This window comes from Lycorma delicatula, chromosome 2 (genome assembly GCF_047948215.1).
Source record: "Lycorma delicatula isolate Av1 chromosome 2, ASM4794821v1, whole genome shotgun sequence".
NCBI lineage: Eukaryota > Metazoa > Arthropoda > Insecta > Hemiptera > Fulgoridae > Lycorma > Lycorma delicatula.
In genome coordinates this window covers 111135854-111163265 of record NC_134456.1, presented here as the reverse complement: position 1 = coordinate 111163265, position 27412 = coordinate 111135854, and the positions used below count along the sequence as shown (strand labels likewise).

Genomic DNA, 27412 nt, shown 5'->3' with positions numbered 1-27412 from the left:
GAGAAATGAAGCCAAAATGTTTTAGTAGCAAAGATGCAAATAGAAGACCTTTATTACAGATAAAAGAAAGACTTAATAAATAGCAGGAATATATAAGATATAAAAGAAGGAAACTTACCTGATGATGGTATTTAAAAGAAACTGAATTCAAACTATGATCTGAATTTGATTATAGTATAAAAATATTAATTTTGTATTATACAAATTTGATCTCAATATGATATTCACAATCTGAACCCTGAAAGACTTCAAGAATAAAGTACTATAGATAGATGAAATATCATCTCAATTAATATGCAGTCTAAAAATATATGCTTTAATTATTAACATTCAAAATTTATAACATTTGAGAAATTTCCACAGCTTTTAAAAAGAGTAGAATTGTTACTATTTAAAGAAAGCAGGAACAAATAAATTTGAGTAGTATCACATCAGTTTATCATCTAATACATAAAAAAAATACTGAAAAAAATGGTGTAAAATTTACGAAGTTTAAATACAAGTATGATAACTGGCGATCCTCACAAACGGAAGAGAAAACAGTCAGTAGCGGGCTCAACTGTCAATCAAGTGCTAAAGATTAATTTTTACAACTACAACAACTTAAATTGGTTTGTTACTTTTTTAACCTGCTCCTTTTTCATTGGATAAATGTTTATCATTTTAAAGTTTTATAATTTAATACAATCGTCTAAATATTACATCAAGAGTAAAAAGTTATTAATAAAAGAAAAACATCCAAACTAACCAATTAGTTACAGATAGAAACAGGCATACTGTCTTGCCTGTAGTTTGTCTTCAGTTTGAGACCGTTTTAACAAAATTAATCTCTGCCCAGAACAAGTGTTCATTTTCATCTACACTAATAAAATTATTAAAAAGTTAAATAAATGATTAAAGATAAATACAATAATACAAAGTATCTGTTCAACATACCAGTAGAATGTTTTCTCCAAACATTGCGAGGCATTTGGATTGATGCAGTAGAGTTCAGTGTTCCAGTATTGCCATTTGATGTATCCATTACTTCTCTACAACACATCAAACCATTATCTCATTTATTACATATAGTGAAACATTGTGTATAAATTTAATTAGGGTAGAAATATCAGTTCTATGACAAATGAAGAACCTTTCAATGTAAAAGAGGTTGAATATTAAGGATACCAGACTACCTTTTACTCCTTTTAGATATATTTATTTTGAATATCTAATTGACTACAATCTTGAGAAGTGATTTTTTTTAAATTATGTCAAGATTCTTCATAACTTAAATGCTACATTTCAACTACACACCATAGTTCCTCCAGAATCTAAAAATAAAAATTGCTGACTTTCACTGACCATCTTGTGAATTTTCTAAACTCAGAATAATTCAGTCAATTAACATACATGTAGGTAAGAAATACTTATTGTTTTCAGTACTTCTACAACTTCCAATAATCACTTTACTTACAACTTTAATTATTTCATTAACTAAAAATTAAATTATACAAAAGTTTTTTAAAATCATACATTTATAGTATAAATACTATACTAAGAATAAACTCAGAAATAGCGTATAATGAGGGATATGTTATAAATAAATTAACAAAATGTATAAATGAAGAAGCAACAAAAAATTATCATACAATATAAAGTATTCATAGTAATATAATGTATAACTAATAATAATATATATTCATTATAGAATTCTAGGCTCTATGAGTATTTTATTACGGTAATGTAAGTGAATATCAAGATCTATTTCATAACAATAAAAGCAAATAGTATATTTTATGTTACAAGGCATTTTTAAGGTGATAAGTGAAATGTACTTCATGAATTAAACAAATTTCAATAATTAACAATTTTAACTGCTTAATATATATGTTTTTAATTTTTAAAAGTGCTTCTAAAATTTCAGGAAGATTTATTAAAGATGATGAGGGACAATTCAAAAACTATTACTACATAATAGGAAAATCCCCCAACTAAGGAAAAAAAATTTAAATAATAGTAAAAAAAAATATTTCTTTTGTACATATTCTTTTCTAATTATTTCCTACACAAAGACAAAAATGATTATTCTCACCGTGACATAGTCATATATCTTGGTTGACCACAACTAGATGATGGTAATGATTGATCTTTACAAACATTACCAGAGGAAGCAGTACCAACTGCAGTACTGCCAAAACTAACTCCACTTCCTAAATTGCCACCAACAGATGTCAATGAAGTTGTCTTCTCGATTAATGTACCTGGATCATTGTCTTCATCTGATCTTCCACCATCGTCACTAAAAAAATTTCAAATAAGAAATAAAAAATTGTCTGACCCACACAAAACATTCAGTCTGTCATTAAATTTATATAAAATGTTTAACTCTATAATCTAATCAATTATATTGCTTTCAACAAAAGTTGGTATCAGTTACCACAATGGCACATAATAAAAAAATTATATATATACTAAATAAATCTAGAAAATAACAAGCTTTAGAAAAGTCATGAATCATTCTTATGATTGTACTGATGAACTAAATTTAAACGGTGTTAAATCTTTAGAGCTAGGATGGACTGTATTGATTGTGGAGTGAAATCAAACGAAACCATATTCTTCTAGGACAGTTGAATTTATTTTGTACAATACTAAATAACACTAGTCACATTAGACCAAGAAATACATGACTGCGCCAGATGGGATTCTTTACTCGAATGAATGTATAAAACTGACTCACAGGCCAGCTCTAATAGAAACTAGAGCGCAGCACTAGCTGGCTCAAACTAGGAACAGAACAAACAGAGAGCATCATTTTTCATTACATATGAAGTAAATGTTTATGTTATAAAAATTAAAATAATATTTATAAAAACACATTTTATAATTTTACCTAGAATAATCAGGTGAGCCTCTCCAAGTGGTGGATGTGGCTGATAACTCCTGATATCCATAACTGGAAGCACCATATCCTGCAACAGCTTAATAGATAAATTTAAACTTATAATTTTTACACCAGAATAATAACAGTAATATAAAATATTTTTTGAAAGGTGGTGTTTTATATATATATATATATATATATATATATATTAACTTAGTAAATCAATTTTTTCTTTATTGTTGTCCATATGTTCCTCTGTATTAACTGGATTGAAGAAAATTAAAATTTAGCTACCCACCACCACATTTATTCTTTTATTTTATTTAATATATGAATACAGTATATAACATAAATAATTCATAAGAACAAAAATGACAAGAACACTAACCAATATATCATAAATCAAAAATTACAAATGTTAACTGAAAATATCACAAATTTTTACAACTACTGTACATGCTGGAATTCCAACAAAGCAATTTCTAACAATGGCAAAGATAATCACAATTTTTTTTTTAATATAAAATCTAAAAAAAAAGAAAATCACCTTGCTGCTGTTGTGAATGTGTATCTGTATTAATACACGACATCGGGTCATCTTTCTTCATCCATTCCTCAAGCTCTTGAGTTTTTGCACACAACTTAGTCTAAACAATAAAAATCACAGAAGTTAGTTACACATCAGAAATCAATGTTAAAAACAAAAGGTCATCCAAGAAAGTATCATTAGAATGCAATTAAAACAAGATTAATATCACTGAAAATTATACAAACAGATTTATTCATATCAATGAAAAAAAATATGTATATAAAAAAATTAAATTTGTACTCTTCAAACAGTTTTTTTAAGAGTTCTATCTTCAGAAAAAATTAAAAAAAGAAGACTAAGAGGTTCAGGATTCCTGACCTTTAATAAAAGTCCCTAAGCTGTCTAGCTTCCTAGAATTAAAAAAAAAATACAGATGTATAAACTTTTATCTTTAAAAATATGGTGTCTATCTTAAACAAAAAATAAAAATCATATGTCAGAGGCTAACTCCCTGCCTCCCAACAGCTTTTCTCCCCTTAGTCTCTTTATAAATTCAAACTATCAGAAAAAAAAATTAAAAGAACATTGTGAACTTGGTTCAAATCTCATTGCCTTGCTTTTCAAACTAAATTCTATCTTCAATATTCAGTAATTGAAATATTATGCTGTCCATAGATTCAGTTCCCTTACCCTTGAAGAGCTTCAACCTTAAATAACCATAATTTAAATACTGTAATGGTTAAACAGTTCTTTTCCAAAAAAATGTTCTGAATGTTTTTTTCTTGTGAAAAATTGTTATGGAAATATTTTTAATTTACTACATGTAAATTCTGCGACTAAGTATTTGCAAAATAATTTAGTTTGGTTTATCTATAAATTTTGCCACATTATGCAGATCTACCTTCAAAAATTTGTTCAAATGTTTTGAATAAATCCTCATAACTTCACTGCATGCATATATGCAACATTTGTACACCACATATATACCTACTTTATAAGATAGAGATAATATTTACCACATTGTTTTTATTATGTTTGGCTGCAATAGGAGGAATAGGCTGCTGAACTTGTCTTGATTGCTGAGGTTGCTGCCGCTGTTGTTGTGGTGGCTGCTGCTGTGGCTGTGACTGTATGGCACCTGCCACAGGTTGATATAAATTCTGCAGATTAACTTCGCTTCTAAATAAACAGGAAAACATGTTTATTACCATTAACACAAATTAAAAATTAATTATAAAATAGAAATTTATAAAACCCATAGTAAAAATTTAAACTAGAGGTATAGTCAGGTTGAGTAATAGTGTTTGGGGAGATACTCATAAATTACATTACCATAAAATTATAGTTTTTAGATCCAACATGATATTTTAAGAGCCCTCTCTACAGTTCTTACTTAAAATCTACTTTGAGAATAAAATTTAAAAAGAAAAAATAGGGAGCCAAAAATCCACAAAAATTTAAGATTTCCACCATTTTTTTAATTTTTATTATGATCTAATTTTTCATGTAAGTTTATAACATAAATTTTAATTTCTAAATGAACATTTGAAACTATAAGATTATTTTACGATTATCACACCTTTTCATTCAAAAGTATCAAATTTTAAATATCAAAGATATTAAAAAGAGAGAACTTAAATATTTTAATATTAAAATTCAGTTTTTCAGAGCATACTCAAGATTATAAATCCAAAATAAAAATTAAATATGTTACCTAATTTTTGCATATGAAAATCAAACAAAGGAAAGAATTATTAAATAAAATTTTTTTACTGGAAAATGTAGCTATGTAGCTACATTTTACTAATTTAGTTATACATAACAAATTTCCTATAAAATTGTGTAAACAGTTTGTTTTATTAATTTTTAAGAATAAAATTGGAATAATTTACAAATTTCTACCAAAGAGTTTATGCGGGAATATTTAGAGCACCTGCATGTTATTTTATTAACATTTTTATAAACCCTCTCCCTCCCTCTTTTTGCTTAATTAAATATACAAAGTTCCTATGAAGAAAGAAAAACTTAAAAATACAATAAAACATGAATTACCATCCAATTTTGTAATCTTAATAAAATAAACAGCCCACAAATACCCAGAAAATATTTTTTCAAATTAGACAATAAATAAATCATGCCAAACATATTATATTAAAGAAAAATAAATAAAAGAAAAGGAATCTTCCTAAAAACATATTTCTGATGAAAAAACCACAACTGCCTAAACATGAATAAAAATAAATAGCCATATACATTATTAAGTCACAAACTTGTCATCGCAAATCACTTGTTTAACAACTAATTTTTGAAGTTGAAGCTCTGACGTTCAAATCCAAGTAAAAATTGGTAACTTTTATAGAGATTTGAATATTAGACAGTGGATATTGGTGGTTGGGATTCAATTCTCAGACCTATGCGACCTGAGACAGCACAAGACTATACATTGCATTACATATACTATACATTAAATATATATTACATTTACATGTAATATATCATCCTCATATCACTGGGGCATGGGTAGGGGATTGCTTACTGTTCACTGGTTGAACAGACTGTAACATATATATTAGGAATATAATAATAATAAAAATAATATTATATTAAATCAGGTGAAATTTAAGCAATATAGATATTTTTAAATAGCATTATAAGTAATAAGTTTTATAATCAAAATTATAGGACCCATTTTTTTTTATAAAATTCTCTAATGGAAAAATTTCCTTCTGAGAAATTTTAAGAAAGGATATCTTTAAACATTTTTAAGCAAGCTTTTTTCAATTGAGCCCAATGGTTTAGACAAGGACCTGAAAACTGATGCAGTTCTGAAGGATGGCCCACCTAATTGCACATACAAAATTTAAATGGAATAATTTCTGGTTTTTACTAGTAACACACGCATGCACATTTGTGCATACACACAGTGCGTTTGGAAAGTCACTCCTTTAGAGTTATTGGTGCATTCTGTTCTTTCACCATTAGGTTGGTTGCCCAGTTGGTTCGTTGGACATTGCTCAGTAATAAACCAAAACGTCAGTTGATTTGTAATTGAGAACATGCTTCATTTCATTTATCAGAATCAATAGTTGTGAGAGACATAATGGTTCTTTTGGTAGAGGGACACATTTTTCTCGTTTACACATCTTTCATAAAGTTAATACATATACTGATTTAGTGAAACAATTTTCTGAAAAGTTTCCGTATACTTCTGTTCCTCACCATAATGCACTTCGAACTCTTTATCAAAAAGTTTTGAGCAACAGGCTTTGTTGAAGACCCTCTAAACTTAATGAACATAAGCTGCTTGATATTTCAGTTGCTATGGCCAAAATTTCATGAAAGTCAATGCGTAAGTTAGTACAGCAGCAAGATATTAGATTTCCTATCACACATAAAACTGTAAGAACAGAATTGAAAATTTTCCCTTACAAAGTAATGTGTGTTCAACAACTGAAACCTACAGATCATGCCAAAAGACTAAATTATTGTCAATAATTTAAACATTTTATTTGATCAAAATCCCGTACGTATCCTTGACATTATGTTTTTTTACAGATGAAGCATGGTTTCATCTAGGAGGGTATATCAATTCACAAACTATACAATTGTGGTCAACTAACCCCCACGAACACGAACAATCTTTACAAGTGAAAACTGGAGTCTGAATCAGTGTGAATAGAATACGCATTGTGAGTCCAATCTTTTTTGAACATGGAGTAATAGTGATTATTATTGTGCAGTTATCAGAAGGGAAAATCAATTATGATTGGTTTAAACAAGATGACGCCACATTGCACACAGCTAAGAGATCAATGACTTTTTTATGAGAAGCTTGTAGTCGGCACAATCATCTAATCTGACTCCCCGAGATTTCTTTTTACGGGAGACAGTGAAACAAGCAGTGTATATAACAGATCATGCATGACTGACGAAATAAAAACTGCAAAAAGGCATACATACAAGACATTCCAGTACAACAGCTGGTTAAAGAGTTTGAAAACAGAACGAAATGTTTGCAGAGTTGTATTGATGTTGGGAGATAATTTTCAATACTTTTTATAAACTATTCAAGTTATTTTAATATTCGACTAAAAAATAATGAAATAAGCATACAAAATAATAATTAAGTAAGTTTTGTCACTACAATTCTATAATTCCAGTACACAGCAACTTTCTGAACACACACACACATTACTATATCATAATTTGTACACTTTGAAATTTAGAGTTTTTATTTAAGAAATTAAAAATACATAGTGAAAAATACATAAAAATTTCACTACTAGAATTAACATAATTTTATTAATTTTTTAAACCGATTTTTTTAGAATTATTTTTTGTTAACATTTTAGATCATAAATACAATAGCTTTTAATATAATTATGTAGTATTAGGAAAAGGTTGAGTAAATTTCATTTTTTCATCCTTCTTATATGTCTGCCTTTATGTCGTCCTTCTTATGTTATGTTATGTCTACAGCTGCACTGTGAACTTAACATGATCCATACTAATGGGTCCCACCAGGTTGGTCTAGTGGTGAATGGGTCTACAAAAATCAGCTGATTTTGAAGTCAAGAGTTCTAACACTCAAATCCTAGTAAAGGCAGTTACTTTTATACGGATTTGAATACCAGATCGTGGATACCGGTGTTCTTTGGTAGTTGGGTTTCAATTAATCACACATCTCAGAAATGGTTGACCAGAGACTGTACAAGACTACACTTCACTTACACTACATCCTACATCCTATGAAGTAGAACCTGGTGGTAATTCCTGGAGGCTAAACAGGAAAAAGGAAGGAAGGCTGATAGCTAAACAAAATTCAACTCGGAGAAGTGGCACATATTGAATAAAACAACAAATATACATTTTTATAATGCTCAAGAAACATTCCAAACTACATTTTGAGGATTTTTAAATTTATCTTTTCAGATCTGTTCACATCTCGATGTGAACACAACTTAACACATCTCGATGTTCAATAAAATAATACCAAATGTTCTGTCATAAAAATTGTTCACTAAATTTATGGCATCACTTATGAAACAATCTTTATAATATGTGTATGATAAAACCACTACAACTAAAGAACACAGCAAGTCATACCAAGAGCTGAACTCATATTTAAGAAAATTTCATCACATTGAATTACTCATTACTTGAGTCATATCTGGCTTTAATTGTATAAATATTTTTTTTTAAATTTCACAAAAAATATATAAATAAAAATAATAAAGGATTAATTTTATAATCAAAGACAGAATTAAAAAATAATCATCTACAAATAATCAAAAAATAAATTATCTACCAAAATACAAAACAAAAAAAAATGTTATGTGATGGGTTGTTTCGGAATACATATTCAGATTCAGCATATAAAATACTATGTAGAACATCTACTCCCTTTAAAGACCAAATTTTATACTGACCAGTGATAATCGATGGATGAGGCCTTGATGAAAATCCATCAAAAAGAAAATGAACACTAAATATTTTTTTTTAAATTTCACAAAAAATATATAAATAAAAATAATAAAGGATTAATTTTATAATCAAAGACAGAATTAAAAAATAATCTCACATTTATAAGTTTAATAATGATGAACTATTACAGTCTAATTGATCATTTAAAAGTAAACTATGATAATTGTAAAATATTTTTTTTTGTTTTGTATTTTGGTAGATAATTTATTTTTTGATTATTTGTAGATGATTATTTTTTAATTCTGTCTTTGATTATAAAATTAATCCTTTATTATTTTTATTTATATATTTTTTGTGAAATTTAAAAAAAAATATTTATACAATTATCATAAAAAGAAATTGATGAATCAGAAAAAAATCAACCAAACACAAAAATAAATTAAAATTATATAAATAAAAATAATATTTCTAGAATAAAATACAGAAAAAAAGGAAATCCACATAAGCACACTAAAGAAACAAAAAATATTACCTTGGATAAGAAGACTACTTAACCATACCACCTATAAAATAAATATCTTGATTACCAAAAACACACAGAAAAGTAATATGTTAACCTTTTTTTTTTTAAATATGTAAATATGTTTTCAAAGAAACATATTTTGTTTTCTTTTTCTTTTAGTTACAATGGATTTTCATCAAGTAAGGGCTTACAATGGATTTTCATCAAGTAAGGGCTTCATCCATCAATTATTTGATAAAAATATTTGCAGTTGCCTATGGTATTTCAAATTAATTTTGCAATCAAATATTACTACAAATAACATTTATTTAATGGATGTAGTGTTTAGTGAACATGAAATTCAACTTTTAGAGAAAGGTTTTAGTTATAACTTAGTCAGACAAATATAAGAATATATAAATTTTAAGCTTAGAATATGAACTTATTTTGAAATTAAAGTTAATAAGGATATTTTGTTTCAAGAAATAATTAACAAAAAACAATGTTTTTCTACAAAAATTAAAAATTGTAAAAATGATAATTATAATGTTTACCAAAGAGTAAACATTAGATTACCAAAGAGCAGAAACTTAGATTTATTCAATTCAATAAAAAAAATAAGGCATTGGAGAATGATAATAGTTTTTACATATGCAGATAAAAGGAAAAACCTCTACTTCATTGCTTTGGAAAAATCTCAAAAACTCTGAATTTTTGATCCTAACAAATATGATATTAAGGTGAATCTTACAATTAAATTTCAAACAGTCTCAAAGAATTATTAAGAATTGTTCTATTTTCAGGGAAAGTGATGGTTTCACATTAACAGTAATGAATCCACAGCTATCCAAATTGTATTCTCTTATTAAATTACAAAAAGAAAATCACTCAATTAGACCAGCAGTTTCATATGTTAATGTTCCTGCTGATAAATTTTCTAGGAAGATTATTAATATTATCCAATATCATTGTAAATTTCAAACAAAATTTAACATTAAAAACTCAGCTGTGCTAGTTGAAAATATTAAGTTTTTATATATTCCAGAAATCCTAGTCTACTTTCATTTAATGTAAAAGATTTATTTCCTAGTATTCCACCACAAGAGGTTATCAATATTGTTAACAAGTTTCTGATTATCCAGAAAACTAATAAAATTACTAGAAATAAGATATTTGCATTGAACATTTGTTTTAATCAAAATTATTTTAATAGTAAGATTTACACTCTAAAGAGGGTCTAATTAATATTGGTAACCAACTTAACCATTAGGTGCTGAAATTTTTATAAATGACTTTATAACAAAATTTATGCTCATCCTTTCTTTAAATAGTTCAAATTTAGGTATAGATACATGGATGATATTTTTGGTTGGTTTACGGGCAGCTTGAAACAACTAGGAATATTCTTGAATTTTATTAACAAATAACACAAAAGTATATATTTTACTTTGGAAGTGGAACAAAATAATTCTATCGTCTTTTTAGATTTAAATATTACTAAAATTAATAACAAATTGGATTTTATCATACATCACAAACCCTCACATACTGATACTGTCATTCACAGTACATCATTATCTGTCTGCATGTAAATTAAACGCTTTTAACAATTACATTTATAGATTATTAGATATTCCAATATCAGATGATAATTTTGAGAACGAACTTAATATTATTATGAATATCTGTGAATAATGATGACCAAGTAAGTTTAATTAATCAAGTACTTCAGAATTTTATATGTAAATCTGAAAGTTTATTTGTTTGTATGTTCTTGCATCACATGAAAACCAACTGACTGATTGCTTCCAAATTTGCAGGATACATTCATGTTATCCCAGGGAAGGTTTTAAGCCACAGACTGAAGCTCTAGTCTCCTTGGGAGGTGAAATTGTCAATTAAAGATATTCATTAAAGAAGAAAAAAATTAAACTATACAAAACTACAGTTACTAGTTTTTCCTTCTTTAAGCAATTCATTCCAACAAAAGTAAACAAAATTTCAAAACAAAAGAAATTTCACACATTCACTTATATAATATAGTTTACTTATTAATAAAAAATTCTAATTTACTTTTAAATGATCAATTAGACTGTAATAGTTCATCATTATTAAACTTATAAATGTGAGATGGGCTTCGTATCTTATCGTCAATATTGCCCTCCTCTTTTTCTGACTTGACCAATAATATTTGCTGTTAAGTTTATACATTACTGATACATGTGTAAACTTCCTATTGCTGCTCTTTATCTTTGTGTATCTTATCTCTTTTGGTTTTATACATTTACTTTTTTCTTTGTATCATATTTTTAAGCTTTTGTATTCTGTCTGTAACATCTGAAGAAGTTACTGTGTACTGAAACAGCTGTCACTTTCTGATTCTCAATTTGTTCACAATCTTATTTAGATATGGATCAATGGTTCAAATGAAAGATTGTTGAAATGAAAGGCAGACAACAATTAGAAAAAAATCTAATGTTTTCAAAAATTTAGAAGTGCAGATAAACAGTTTCTTCACAAAAAAATTATGCATCTTATTTACAAATAGGATCTTCCATTCAGAATAAAGATGGTGAACACAGACAACAGTGTGTTCTTGATTGCAAAGTGTTATCAAATGAATCTATGACACCATCACAATTGAGACACTATCTTGAAACAAAACATAACAATAGTTAATAAAGCAATAGAATATTTTCAAAACAAAAAAATGTAACTTCATGGTTTTCACAGAAATGTTGACTTTGTGTGTGGAATAAAATTCTTGTCTCTTACAAAGTCGCCCTTTTGACTGCCAGAAATAAGCAACCCCATACAAGGGGCAAGATTTAATTTTGCATGCAACAAAAGCAATAGCAAAGAGTTTTTATTGAAAAACATGCCAACAAGCATTTGTAATATAGTTATCTGTAAATACAATAAATAGAAGAATCAATGAGATGGCCCAAAATGTGAAAAATATTTTGCTAGAATGGTTATGTAATAGTGAATATTTTGTGTTACAGTTGGATGAAGTCATGATATTTTGAATAATGCTAATATGGTAGCTTTTGCACAAAACTAATACAAAAATAAATTTGTGAAGACTTGTTTAGTGAATTTGTGTTTCCTAATACACCTCTTTTCAATGTTGTCAATGACTTCATAACTATAAAGTTCCAGGAAAAATATGTAGGTATACACAAACATAGTGCTAGGGCATTGTCAGGAATATCCAGAAAGTGGCACCTCTTGAGAAATGGCCAAATTGTTGTGAACATTGCAAAGTACTATGTGCTCTACAAAATGAAAACTGTTCTCGACGAGGTAGTAAAAATTGCCAATTTTATTAAGGTCCATCTTCTTAAAAGCCGGTTGTTGTCTGCTCTTTGTAATGAAATAGGAAGTGATCATGAACACTTTTTAAAGCATTCAGAAATGCACTGGCTGTGTTGGGGTAAATTGTTTTGAGTTTTGTGATGAAATAAGGTTGATTCTAATAAATTCTAAATTTGAATTAACACAATTTAAATGATTTCACAACATTGCTTTTTAGGACATTGTTTAACATCTTAAATACTCATAACTCAAGCCTTCAAGGTACAACTGTCACTGTGTTTTTAGTGCAAAATGAGATAGAAGCAACAAACAAGAAGTTAAATCTGTAGTAACCATTTGAAGAAAGGTAAATATGTTTCCTTTCATACCTTGAGGTAGTGATTTCATTGAACAACCCCTTTCCAGTGATGTTGCTGAGAGTATGATTTAATATATGAGGTCACTGGCGTCTCAACTACATCTGTACTTTCCGATTTGTCCTGACAAAAAATGATTGGATGTTTCTAGACTTGGAATAAGAACTTCCTTTCGTAAAAAGACATAAGGACAATTAGAACATTCAAAATAATATTATCAAGCAAACACCCAAAGCAATACCATACACGATCTTCAGGTTATATCTTAATCCAACATATATACATCACTGCAATTATATCCAGCTGCTGTCAAAGAACCACAATTCTCTGCTTTGCTACAGGACTAGATCCAAAGACACCAGCAGAAAGTAAGTTTTTTAAATGAAAAATCCTAAGAATGATTTATCTAATAAAGAAGTAAATAAATGAAGATCCATAATCTAATTAAAATCTCATCATACCTTATATAACTCATATTGTTTAATTATGTCCAATCTACACCCTAACTTCTGTTATAAAAAAATGTAAGAAATCTAAAAATTTGTAAGTATCTCAAAAATTTGAGTTCTTTTAAATATTTAATTCATGTCTCACATGTGTTCACTGAAATAATAAATATTTTACACTATCAATACATAATAATACATTACACATCACATAACAATTATTTAAAATATACATATAAACATGTGAAATACTGTTGAGAATTATACATGAAGATACTAAATATAAAAAAAAATAACTACAAAATAAATCAAAATTCATAAGGTATTGGCAAAATTATTTGAGAATATATTTATGTGTATGTTGAACAAAGATGGAGAAAACACTATTTTTTCAATTTAAAAAAAAGTATTATTTAAATAATCTTCCACAATTAATATTGTTTCTGCCAAAGAAATCTTTTAATTCCATTTTAAATAAATTGATGAGATGATTTTTTAAAATGGTTCAGGAATTTATTAAAAATTGTAATTAAAACATAATAAAGCTTTTCCTCATAAGCCAAAATATTACACTGAGAAAAAAAACCAGTTCTGTTACCTTGTTAATCTATATTTTTATTTACATTATTTAATACATTTTCTAAAAATCTGGGAAACAGCCGAGTCATAAACAATTTTTTTCTAAAATCATAGTGAAAGTCTGTCAGTACATTATGCTTTTCAAGAAATGTTTAAAGTATAATTTTCATAATTTTTTCAAATACTTTAGAAAACATGGACAATAATGAAACTGCCCATAATTTTGAAAATTAAAGATTTTAAAGTGTTATTTATGGATGGTAACGAGATTCCTAATGACTCAAAATTATTTATGATTATCATTGATTCTTAAAAAAGAAAAGCAATCACATGCTGTTTCAGCAGTTGAAAATATGAACCCATTGCCCATTTAAAAAGGACTTTATGAATTTTGAAGCAAACACTAGGCAAAAGACATGGGTGTCACAAGGATGTAAAATTGTTAACATATAACATGATGGTTTAAGTAAATTCTTAATAATCTTGCTTATCACTATTGAAAATAATAAAGCTTAATACACAGCCCTGAGGACATGTTTCTCTAACATAAACCTCACAGGACTCGCACATAGACATTTTTTTAAGGAAGTTCCATTTTGGACCTTCCTTAACAAGCTTTGTACTTTGTAAAACTAACATATTGCCATACACACTCAATTTTTTCAATGTCCCAACCAAACCAAAAAGTTAATTTTGTTGATTTCTAGTTGTTGGAAATTGGTTGTTCATTTTTATAAGTGAAGTATAGCAGAGGTTAGGTCCTGTGCAAAACAATTAATCAATCTAGCCCACTTAGAAGCAGTTCTCTTTCTCTTCCCTCCCCTTCATTTATTTATCATTACTTGATGACTGCCATGGAAGTTACGTCACCTTCTGTCCTAGTTCTATCTATGGGATCCTGTCAGCCACTTCTTTATAAAAGCTCTATGGGTTAACCCTCTTTTTTGAACCTGTGGAATTTTCCAAGCACTCTTTTATTTTGTAGTTAGCAGTTACACAAAAAACATAACTAGCAGCTTATTAAAGCTTGGATTACCTAGTAATCCAAGGCCTCCTGTTTTTTTTTATTGGTCAAGTCAGACCAATATTTCTTAAACTTTTAGAAATTAATTTCTTAAAACGATTTTTACAATAAAAAATTATAATACCATATTTTTTAAACCTTCAAATAAATTTACACTAATACAAGGTCTGTTCAGAAAATATCTGAACATATTTAACTGCAGGCCAACAGAGATATTTAGTGACATGCAGTTGGCAGCATTGTGTTCTGCATAAACCCCTTGTAACCAGATGTTCTTGGATTGTTGTTTAGATTTTGAGTTTTTATTTGAGTGCAACATGTTTAAGTGTTAACAGCAATTTTTTTTGTGAGTAACAATACAATGTAATTTTATATACATATATATAAAATTTAATCATTTAATCAAAATGGTATACCTCATAACAAAAGTAATGAATAACCAGCATGTATTCAAAAAAATTCAAATAACTCCATTTTTTTTACAGACATAAAAGGTAAGTTTCATGTATTCGAGCTAACTCAAGGTAATTGTATAATGGGTTATGTATAAAAAGTAATAAATTAACGATTTTAATTAGAAAAGTTGAGATGAATAACAGAAAACTAAAAACAACAGTTAACAGTAACTAAAGCTACCTGTTTGACTGATGTACAGCTGCATCTCTGTGAGTGGAATTACTATTGGAGTTAGGTTGTAACAAAGACACTAATGATGATGTTGATGATGATGATGATGAAGTGTTACCTTGATGCGAGTGCAACTGATGTGGTTCGTCTCTATTACACAAATACGTAAGAGTTACAATTATCTTCCATAAAATGGTCCAAATATGAAAACTTAAGGAAAACCAGCCCATGCTGGATGCATAATTATTGGACTTATGTATTACAAGTCCGACCAATATTTCTTAAACTTTTAGAAATTAATTTCTTAAAACGATTTTTACAATGAGTTATATTACCATATTTTTTAAACCTTCAAATAAATTTACACTAATACAAGGTCTGTTCAGAAAATATCTGAACATATTTAACTGCAGGCCAACAGAGATATTTAGTGACAAGCAGTTGGCAGCATTGTGTTCTGCATAATCCCCTTTGTAACCAGATATTCTTGGATTGTTGATATCTTGTTTTGATTTTGAGTTTTTATTTGAGTGCAACGTATTTAAGTGTTAACAGCAATTTTTTTTGCGAGCAACAATACAATGTAAAATTTTGTGGGGAACTGGAGAAAATTTTCAAAGAAACATTTCAACTTTTCAAACAAGCTTACAGAGATGATGCTCTGGGTCATATGCAATGTTACAAATGGTTTTCACGATTCAGAAGTGGTCGTCATTCAACTGAAGATGACCCTTGACTAGGACAGCCTTCGATTTCAACTGATGACACCCATGTTCAGAAAATCAACAATCTGGTGCATGCAAATCACCAACTGACAGTCACAGAACTTGCAGAAGAGATTAACATCTCGATTAGTTCATTTCATGACATTTTGACTGAAAAATTGAGCATGCATTGAGTTGCAGTAAAGTTTGTTCATTGTTTGATGACTGAACAGCAGGAAAAACATCAAGTGAATGTTTGTCATCACCTTCTTAAACAAGCCAATGATGATGAAACATTCATGCAAAGGATTACAACAGGAGACAAAAGCTGGGTTTACCCATGCTGGGGATCTCCATGCCCCAAGAAAGCATGTGTCTCGATCCAATGTCAAAATTATGCTCTCTGTTTTCTTGATTTTTAGTGGAATTGTGCATTTTGAATTCTTGCCTCATGATGAAACAGTGAACTGTACGTATTATCAAGATATTACAATCGTTACATAAACAAATTTGCAAAAAGAGACCAGAGTTGTGGTGAGACAACTCATGGTTTCCTTCACCACAACAATGTGCCCCCACACACTCAGCTTTGAAAATTCATAGTTTTGTGCCGAAAATCAGATAACTGCCCTCCTTCAGCCTCCCTACTTGCAATTTTTTCTTATTTCAGTAATTAAAATCTGTGATGAAAGGACACAATTTTCGAGACTATTGATGACATTAAAGCAAACTCATGCACCTTAAAGACCATTTCAAATGAAGCTTTAAAGGACTGCTTCGCGAAGTAGAATCACTGCTGGGAAAAGTGTGTGAATAGGGAAGGGGAGTATAATTTGAAGGAGACAAGGACCAATAATCAGTAAAATAATAAAAATTAAAAAAATGAAGTTTGGTTATTTTCTGAACAAACCTCATATATTGAAAAATAATTACCTCTTAAATATTTAATAACTGTTTAACCCGTTTCAATCAATTAGCACAGAGAGAAGTATCAGTTTTTGGCTACATCTCTTAATAAATTTGACTGTATTGCTTTACAAAATGTATTTTTAAATGTGCTGTCTTTTTGATAAACATATGTTGGACATCAAATGAATACTGTTCCTGAAATATACATATTCTTTTTCAAAAATATTTATTTTATTTAGCAAAGTTTGATTTTTTGTTACTCCAATAAAGAGCTGCATTTTATAATAATGTAATGATTTTTTGACAGGTCTATAAGTAAAGTTGTTTTATTACATTCATATATATATATATACACACACACACACATACATACACGGTGTCTCATGAAGAAACAACTTCGTCCAGGAAGTTATTTCAGGATATGTTCTATTAGTGAAAATAAGAAAAATGTTCATACTATAGACATACAGGCCTAGAAATGCCTTGTTATAATTAGCAAAAGATTTGAGCTGATTTCTGTTCTAGAAGTAAAATTGATAGGCTACAATGAAATTCTTGGGTTACAAATTAAAGTGCAAAATTAGTGATTTTAATTAGTTAACTTTATCTGCAATTTTTTTTTAATGGTCCTAGAACTGTATCTTCAGTAGTTTTCAAGAAAACTATTGAGTAAAACACAAAAAATATGAGTAAAAAAAAAAAAAATACTTTTTTAACAAATAAAACTACTTAACAAGATTTGTAGAGAATTTAATTCTGAGGAAACCAATGCATGTAAAATTCACTGTCATACATAAAAGAAATTTAGACCTTAAACATACCATGTCTGATAGTAAAATATTGTCGATATTAAAAAACCAAACCAATGAATGATCTTTTAAATTATTGAAAACTCTGGTAGAATTTTTTTTTTAATTAAAAGAGTTAACAATTAAATAAGGTACCATTTTAATGGCAATATTAAGTTAAAAAATTAGCGAACAATCTTAGTTGATTGCAAGATCACCTAACCAACACTGGACCTGTGGGGTAACATGAAATCTTTAATGTATGAACAATAAGTTAATGAATTAAGCATGTGAAACTAACCAGATATAATACAGAGAACACCCAAGAAATTTTATACAACCCAAGTACATTTATATAAAAGATACATGATAAAAATGTTTTTATATACATGATTAGCGGAGAATTATGTATGCAGTGACTATCAATATTTTGAATAATTCTTAGCTATATGTCTTTAATGTATTGTTTTAATTATTTACTTTGAGTAATTATTTTTTTACATTCTTTTTTTTTCAATATAAAAAAGATCTTTGAGTCAGTCAAAATTAAAAAATGTTTCTGCTATGTTTTGTTAAACAAGTAAAAATTGCTAAATCCTTTATCTGCTGTTACTTGATTGAATATTTATAATTTTCTCTGAATTAGACTCTATTAATTTAATATACAAAATTTTATAAATTTACTGCAAATTTAACAAAGAAAGTTACACCAGACCTGAAAAGTGTGCTTTTTATTAAATTTTTGGGCTTGACAACAGTTCTCTCAAAAACTGAAAGATATATTTTAACTGAAAGACATATATATTTTTTCATGTGATGTCAACAAACATATACAACCATTAATTTTTTGTAATAATTTGGGTAAATAAGAATTTCAATAGTTTCACTTTGCAACAGAAGCAGGAATTATGACAAAATTTTTTGCTATTTATAACTAAAAAGCAAAGTTTCAAAACATCTATTTACATGAACTTCTTTATTTAAAATTATTTATTATTTTATTTTTATGCAGTACATATCCTAAATAACTGTTGTTGTTCTTCATGAGACAACTTGTGTGTTAAATAAAAATAAATGTACAAAATAACAATAATAAAACTTTGATATAATCAAATACATTAATAATAGAATATAACATAATCTAAGCAAAAATTCAACTATGAATTTTATATCAATTCCAGTTTTTTATAGCTCCAATAATATTCATTCAAATTTTATTTCTGTCAATCATACGTTCATTTATATACATGAAACTTTTAAAAATAAGAAATATTTATATTATAGTTCATGCAGCAAGTACATAATATGTGGCAAAACATTTGTTTTTATATTTTGATTAACCTGTTTCAGTATGTAAACACAAGAACATTTATAAACACACTGTAAATGTTCCAAAGTTTTTAAATGAAAACTGCAGCATAGGCACATATTTTACTTATATAAACTGATTAAAATGCTTCTGAAAACCTGTAGCACTCACTCTTTTTGCCATTTTACATTTTTTTATTTATAACACTTCATAATACACAACCATTAAGAATGAGCAATTAATTAAAAGAATTAATTACTTAGCATTAATTTAAAATACTAAAACTTTAAAATAATAGCAAAATAAATATACTTTCTCAGATATGTTTAATTAAAAACTATTTGCTTCACATTTGATAAATCATGCAACTAGTCTAACCTATTATTTAATTTAAAAATCACTATTTATTTATAATTAAAAAATGTCATATTAAAATTTAAATAAATCATTGTAAAAGTGGTTGAATTAGTGAATAGCTGCATAAATGCTTTGAACCAATTTCATTTTCAGATCCAAAACTGCCATACTACATTATAAAAGTTTTTTAGCTAATACATTATCACCAATGAAATTTAGAGATGTTTTGATCACACTGTTATAAATTGCTGATATTTAAGTGGTAATGTCTATTGTTTCTTTGATAATCATTGCAACTGTAATTATTGATTTTCTACTACTACTTTTTATTTAATTTCATTTTTTACGATGCTCATGTTCAGTTTGTTTAAATATGTTTAGTATAATTTTTATTCATTGCATGTACTTTATTTTTACATTAGCAACAGAGTTTATTATCTTAATTTTATATATAAACTTTTTATTATAAATTACAAGAATACTGACTGCATGTTTGATCTAAAATTTTATTTTATGGGTACTTATGAAGTAAAAAATTATTCTTTTACCATTTATTGTAAAATTCTCCTACTTAGTTGAAGTAGTGTATATAATGCACTGTTTCACAACAAAAAATGGATGCATTACTTTGTACTGCTTTGCACTATCTATCCCAGTTTTTCTTATGAATCTATTCCATGTACAAGATCTGAACTAAATAAGGCACCATTCAAAGTTTCTTTGTTTTAAAGTAATGATGTCCACTATGCAGTCAGGCCCTGTGGTTATGAACAGAGTTCTGCAAGTATCACTTGTTGAACTGTATATCACCTGCAATTTTGTGGGCTTGGTTATGCCGATATTAAACCATACATTTGGCTCAAAAAGAAAGTTAACAGAAACCATTTCATGCTGCACTTCCCCTCATCAAGCTTAGAATGGCTGTTACTTTTGATAATGATCATGTCTTTTTTATGAGCAACTTCTGACTCAAGTTGGATCATCTATAATCATTATATTTTTGGCTTTCATCATGCATAACAAAGAATATTATATTTAATAGTTGTTATAATACATGTAATAATAATACAAGCCAATTTACTCACACTAAAATACTTGTATAATAATGTCTGACAATAAGCGAAGATTTAGGAGCACCCTTTGCTCATCACACAAAATGGGTGCAATAAAAATGAAAAAAAACCAGTACCTAATATCTTAGATCAGATGCTAAAGCATTTATTCTTAAAGTGGGCGATAACGCTCTCTTGTGGGTGCTGGAGGCCTTCAAGGGGGATGGTAAAAGGCCCACAAAAAATTGGAGACGTTCAGGCCAGTCAAGGAAGGTGATGGCCGATTTAAAAAAGTTTGGGCGAAAAAGTTTGAGAATTAATGTGTTAAAGCTATAACTGCTTTGCATAAAACTATTAAACTAATAATGATTATGTTAAAATTTATGGTTACTATAAGATAACACATTTTGTACATATTTTTAGCACTAACAAGAAATTTTCAAAATGATTGAAAAAGAATTTTTTTCTTTACAATTAAACTAGATAAAATTCCAATTCTTCATATGAGTAACAAATGAATTTTTCAGCTCTTTTTTATTTTTATTGCCCTTTTGAAACACACAGACACACACACACACACACACATTTAGTTGCTTCACATCAGTATTTAATTTTTATCAAGTCAATCTGAAATTTTATCAGTGAACAGAATATATGAATAGGTATTTATTCTTTCACATGATGCTTTTGTTAAATGTTTCCAATATTTATGACTATGAACTGGAAATATGAAACATTATCCAGTTTTGATACTTGTAAAAATGGTTTGAAATCTTGAATTAAGGTGTCAGAATTTTTTAGTTAGCATCTGTATCAAATTTTAAACTTTTAAAATTTAATAAATAATTTTTAATTAGTTAGAAGCTTAAAAAAGGTTGGTAGGCTAGAGAATTTAAAAAGGGAAATGGATAGGGTAAACGTGGATATAGTAGGAATTAGTGAGGTTCGGTGGGAAGAGGAAGGCGACTTTTGGTCGGGTGACTTTAGAGTAATTAACTCAGCGTCAAATAATGGGCAGGCAGGAGTAGGTTTCGTGATGAACAAGAAAATAGGGAGGAGAGTGGAGTATTTCAAGACGCATAGCGATAGAGTCATTGTAATAAGGATAAATTCAAAACCTAAACCGACAACGATTGTTAACGTCTATATGCCTACAAGCGCCCATGATGATGATGAGGTAGAATGTGTATACGAAGAGATTGATGAAGCAATTAAACACGTAAAAGGAGATGAAAATTTAATAATAGTTGGAGATTGGAATGCAAGCATTGGAAAAGGCAAGGAAGGAAATATAGTGGGTGAATACGGGCTGGGCAAAAGGAATGAAAGAGGGGACCGACTTATAGAGTTTTGCACGAAGTATAATTTAGTAATTGCCAACACCCAATTTAAAAATCATAATAGAAGAATATACACTTGGAAAAAGCCAGGCGATACTGCAAGGTATCAGATAGATTATATCATGGTTAAGCAAAGATTTAGAAATCAACTCGTGGACTGCAAAACTTACCCTGGAGCAGACATTGATAGCGACCATAATTTGGTGATAATGAAATGTAGATTGGGGTTTAAAAACCTGAAGAAAAGGTGTCAGATGAATCGGTGGAATTTAGAGAAGCTTGAGGAAGAGGAGGTAAAGAAGATTTTTGAGGAGGACATCGCTAGAGGTCTGAGTAAAAAAGATAAGATAGAAAATGTAGAAGAAGAATGGGAGAATGTTAAAAAGGAAATTCTTAAATCAGCAGAAGCGAACTTAGGCGGAATAAAGAGAACTGGTAGAAAACCTTGGGTTTCAGACGATATATTGCAGCTGATGGATGAACGTAGAAAATATAAGAATGCTAGTGATGAAGAAAGTAAAAGGAACTATCGGCAATTAAGAAATGCTATAAACAGGAAGTGCAAACTGGCGAAAGAAGAGTGGATTAAAGAAAAGTGTTCAGAAGTGGAAAGAGAAATGAACATTGGTAAAATAGACGGAGCATACAGGAAAGTTAAGGAAAATTTTGGGGTACATAAATTAAAATCTAATAATGTGTTAAACAAAGATGGTACACCTATATATAATACGAAAGGTAAAGTCGATAGATGGGTGGAATATATTGAAGAGTTATACGGAGGAAATGAATTAGAAAATGGTTTTATAGAGGAAGAAGAGGAAGTTGAGGAGGATGAAATGGGAGAAACAATACTGAGATCTGAATTTAAGAGAGCATTAAAAGATTTAAATGGCAGAAAGGCTCCTGGAATAGACGGAATACCTGTAGAATTACTGCGCAGTGCAGGGGAGGAGGCGATTGATAGATTATACAAACTGGTGTGTAATATTTATGAAAAAGGGGAATTTCCGTCAGACTTCAAAAAAAGTGTTATAGTAATGATACCAAAGAAATCAGGGGCAGATAAGTGTGAAGAATACAGAACAATTAGTTTAACTAGTCATGCATCAAAAATCTTAACTATAATTCTATACAGAAGAATTGAGAGGAGAGTGGAGGAAGTGTTAGGAGAAGACCAATTTGGTTTCAGGAAAAGTATAGGGACAAGGGAGGCAATTTTAGGCCTCAGATTAATAGTAGAAGGAAGATTAAAGAAAAACAAACCAACATACTTGGCGTTTATAGACCTAGAAAAGGCATTCGATAACGTAGACTGGAATAAAATGTTCAGCATTTTAAAAAAATTAGGGTTCAAATACAGAGATAGAAGAACAATTGCTAACATGTACAGGAACCAAACAGCAACAGTAGCAATTGAAGAACATAAGAAAGAAGCCATAATAAGAAAGGGAGTCCGACAAGGATGTTCTCTATCTCCGTTACTTTTTAATCTTTACATGGAACTAGCAGTTAATGATGTTAAAGAACAATTTAGATTAGGAGTAATAGTACAAGGTGAAAAGATAAAGATGCTACGATTTGCTGATGATATAGTAATTCTAGCCGAGAATAAAAAGGATTTAGAAGAAACAATGAACGGCATAGATGAAGTCCTACGCAAGAACTATCGCATGAAAATAAACAAGAACAAAACAAAAGTAATGAAATGTAGTAGAAATAACAAAGATGGACCACTGAATGTGAAAATAGGAGGAGAAAAGATCATGGAGGTAGAAGAATTTTGTTATTTGGGAAGTAGAATTACTAAAGATGGACGAAGCAGGAGCGATATAAAATGCCGAATAGCACAAGCTAAACGAGCCTTCAGTAAGAAATATAAGTTGTTTACATCAAAAATTAATTTAAATGTCAGGAAAAGATTTTTGAAAGTGTATGTTTGGAGTGTCGCTTTATATGGAAGTGAAACTTGGACAATCAGAGTATCTGAGAAGAAAAGGTTAGAAGCTTTTGAAATGTGGTGCTATAGGAGAATGTTAAAAATCAGATGGGTGGATAAAGTGACAAATGAGGAGGTATTGCGGCAAATAGATGAAGAAAGAAGCATTTGGAAAAATATAGTTAAAAGAAGAGACAGACTTATAGGCCACATACTAAGGCATCCTGGAATAGTCGCTTTAATTTTGGAAGGACAGGTAGAAGGGAAAAATTGTGTAGGCAGGCCACGTTTGGAATATGTAAAACAAATTGTTAGGGATGTAGGATGTAGAGGGTATACTGAAATGAAACGACTAGCACTAGATAGGGAATCTTGGAGAGCTGCATCAAACCAGTCAAATGACTGAAGACAAAAAAAAAAAAAAAAAAAAAAAAAAATTTAATCCTTCCTCAATATAAATGATTATTATCATGAATCCTCTATGTTTAATGCACTTATGGCAGGTATATATTTTACTTATGTAAGCATTATTACTTACCATTATTCTAACTACTCTTTCTGTTTAAAAATTACACTGTATAGTTTATCTACATGCGTTTCAAACCATCTGAACTTTCATCTATTTCACAACTGCATTTTAAGACTCTAAGAAAAGAAAGAAATCTATTTCAGTTCAATGAGAAGGGATCTTATGTTCCCTTGAATGAGTAAAGATGAATGATAACTCATTCATCTTTTGTTCGCTACATGAGAGAAGCTTACAGTTCACTAAAGACTAGCCAAACCTGGTTTTACTTTTTCACACACTACCTCAATAAGAATCATTTTTAGGATTTTAAAATCTAAATAATTTAAATGTTCCTCCAAAAATAAAATTAATACACTTGCTGATTAATGAAAGAACATTTGGACTTTCTACTAAGTGATTAACAAAGACCCTTTTTACGGGGAATAAAAAGGAAAACCTAATTTTTTTTCAGTTTATTAAAGTTACTTTCAAAAATAAATTTTAGTTTTTATTACAACTGGATAAAAAAATTTTTAAGGGGATGAAATGCACTCCAATTCTGCTTCATGCTTTTCAGGGTTGTTCATATGGAAAACCTGAGATATTTGATAGAATATTAATTTTATTATCTATGATCAATTTCAAGCTTCTATCAAAACAGGTACAGAAGAGATAAGGAGGTCAGGAAATAAAACTACGCAATTTAACTCTTTTAGGTTTGTTTCTAAGGAAAATTCCCAAACTTGGAGTAAATATTAGCTTGAGGTTAGTGGAGTAATTATATATGACATCAGTATCATTTTAACTGAAGCGATGTATACTGTATGGAAAATTGGTCTTCAGATCTTTACACACGTTAGGAAAAAAAGATGAAATACACTTTTTTGAAAAGAGCTTTGATGTACATGAACACCCACATCAGTTTTCAAGTTTCCAGTTCTGATCTCTGCATATCTTTTTTAACCATTATTTAATAATGTGATTATTATTTAAAATAACTCTCTCGTACTGAAGACCCCTTTGGAATAACTTGTGTGTTTATATAATTTTGAAAAAGTTTTATCATGTTAATTATGGAGTAGAATATTAAGTATCCACACATAATTTTTAGCACCTCAAGAAATTTTAATAAAATTTATTTTTAAAATCTTAAGATTTTTTTGCAGTTATATATAGGCTACAATTTTATAATATTTTACTTTTCTAGCTACTTAGAAAAAGGGAGAACTAATAAAAAGTAAGTAATGTAAGGGTTTCCTTGTTTGTTAGTTTAAATCCCTTTTCATCCCCTTAGGAAAAGTGGGGCAAAACCTTCAAAATAAAGTACACTATAGGAAAAACCTTCACTATATCAAGATTCAAGCTCTTCCAATCTCAGAACCTTTTTCAATCCTCCTCTTACTTAATTTATTCCCTTATGAATTGATAAACTAATGATGATAATAACTATGTTGAATTTCAGCTTTCTAGTTATATAAAAAAAAGAAGAGAATCAGCAATTTCTCCATTCATGCAAATATAATTATTTACACTTATTTCTTAAAATACTGAAGTGAAAAAAGTGTTTATATAATTATTAAAAAGTTTTATCATGTTAATTATGGAGTGGAATATTAAGTATCTACACATAACTTTTAGCACCTCAAGAAATATTAATAAAATTATTTTTAAAATCTCAAGATTTTTTCCATTTATATTATCGGCTACAATTTTAGAATTATTGGTTGAACAGACTTCATATTAAACCAATGTTAGATTTCTTATTAAACCAATAGATTAGAAAGTTTACAAAAATTCAAAATCACTCTAAAAGAAATCCTAAATGGTTTTAATATGAGAGTTAAAATTTCAAAACTGGATTTCCCAAAATATTTTTCTTTAATTTTGAAAAATTAGACTTTTTATAAAACTACACAAATCATTCTTGAACTTTTTCAGTAATCCATCAACATGAATTGTTACGATTGCTTATAAGTGGTTTGGCAAAGTGTATTACTTCAAGCCTAATCTGTCACCAGTTTCATCATTCTACAGCAGATATTTATTGAATTACAGCTGTTCAAGTACATGTAAAAAATGTTTTGGGCATTAAGATGGGTGATATTTATGAGGTAATATTTATATTTATGACAGCTGACTCATAAATAAAAAATGTTTATGAAGGTCAGTGTGTGTTGTTGTAAATGGCTAAGGAGAACTGAGGATAGTTGTGTCAATCAACAGATAATCATCCACATCTGGTGCCTTAACATCATGTAAATAATCTTCACACTTCATATAATCATGAAATCATGCATTCCAAGTTAGTGGATAGTTCAGAATTAGCAGAAGATTGCAACAAATTAATAGGATCTTGTCATATCTTATGAAGAAAAAAAATTAAAAAATACAAAAATACCTTCAAACTTTGCATATATGTTTGAATGCTAGCTCACTCACCAGCCTTGATTTCCAGCCAAAACTAAGACAACTATGCTTCCTCAGAAACCCAATTACCTGACCAGGATTCACCAGACCTTGCTTATTCTTTAAACTAAAATCCCCTTTAAAAGGATGATGATTTGGGATAAAAAAAAAATTGCAAATAAACAAATGCTATACTGAAAAATGCCTACCAAGACTGCTTCCAGGGGTGACAAATTGAAATCAGAGCATCGCCTATGAAGGAAATACATTAAAGATAGGCTTCACTCTGAGTAGGATGTTACAAAAATTTATAAATATTCCAAAACTTTATAACTAGACCTCACTTTTAATTCAAAAGATGTAATAAATATATTTTATACATTTTTGCTTATCATCTACAAGAAACTAAACACAACTAATAAAACTTATTAT

At 28.7% G+C, this 27412-nt stretch overlaps 1 protein-coding gene across 6 annotated transcripts in view; it reads right to left on the bottom strand.

The window, feature by feature from the left end:
- LOC142319125 (uncharacterized) overlaps window positions 1-27412 on the bottom strand; it is a 223095-nt gene that overhangs the window by 86319 nt on the left and 109364 nt on the right. For 4 of the 6 annotated variants that reach the window (XM_075356059.1, XM_075356062.1, XM_075356064.1 and 1 more), the window contains 6 exons: window positions 15681-15821; window positions 4412-4574; window positions 3414-3513; window positions 2876-2963; window positions 2075-2281; window positions 937-1031 (listed from right to left, as the gene is read on the bottom strand). In XM_075356059.1, coding sequence (XP_075212174.1) covers window positions 937-1031; window positions 2075-2281; window positions 2876-2963; window positions 3414-3513; window positions 4412-4574; window positions 15681-15821 — 794 coding nt within the window. The remainder of the gene's footprint in view (window positions 1-936; window positions 1032-2074; window positions 2282-2875; window positions 2964-3413; window positions 3514-4411; window positions 4575-15680; window positions 15822-27412) is intronic. The other 2 variants (XM_075356060.1, XM_075356061.1) reach the window with 2 other exon arrangements.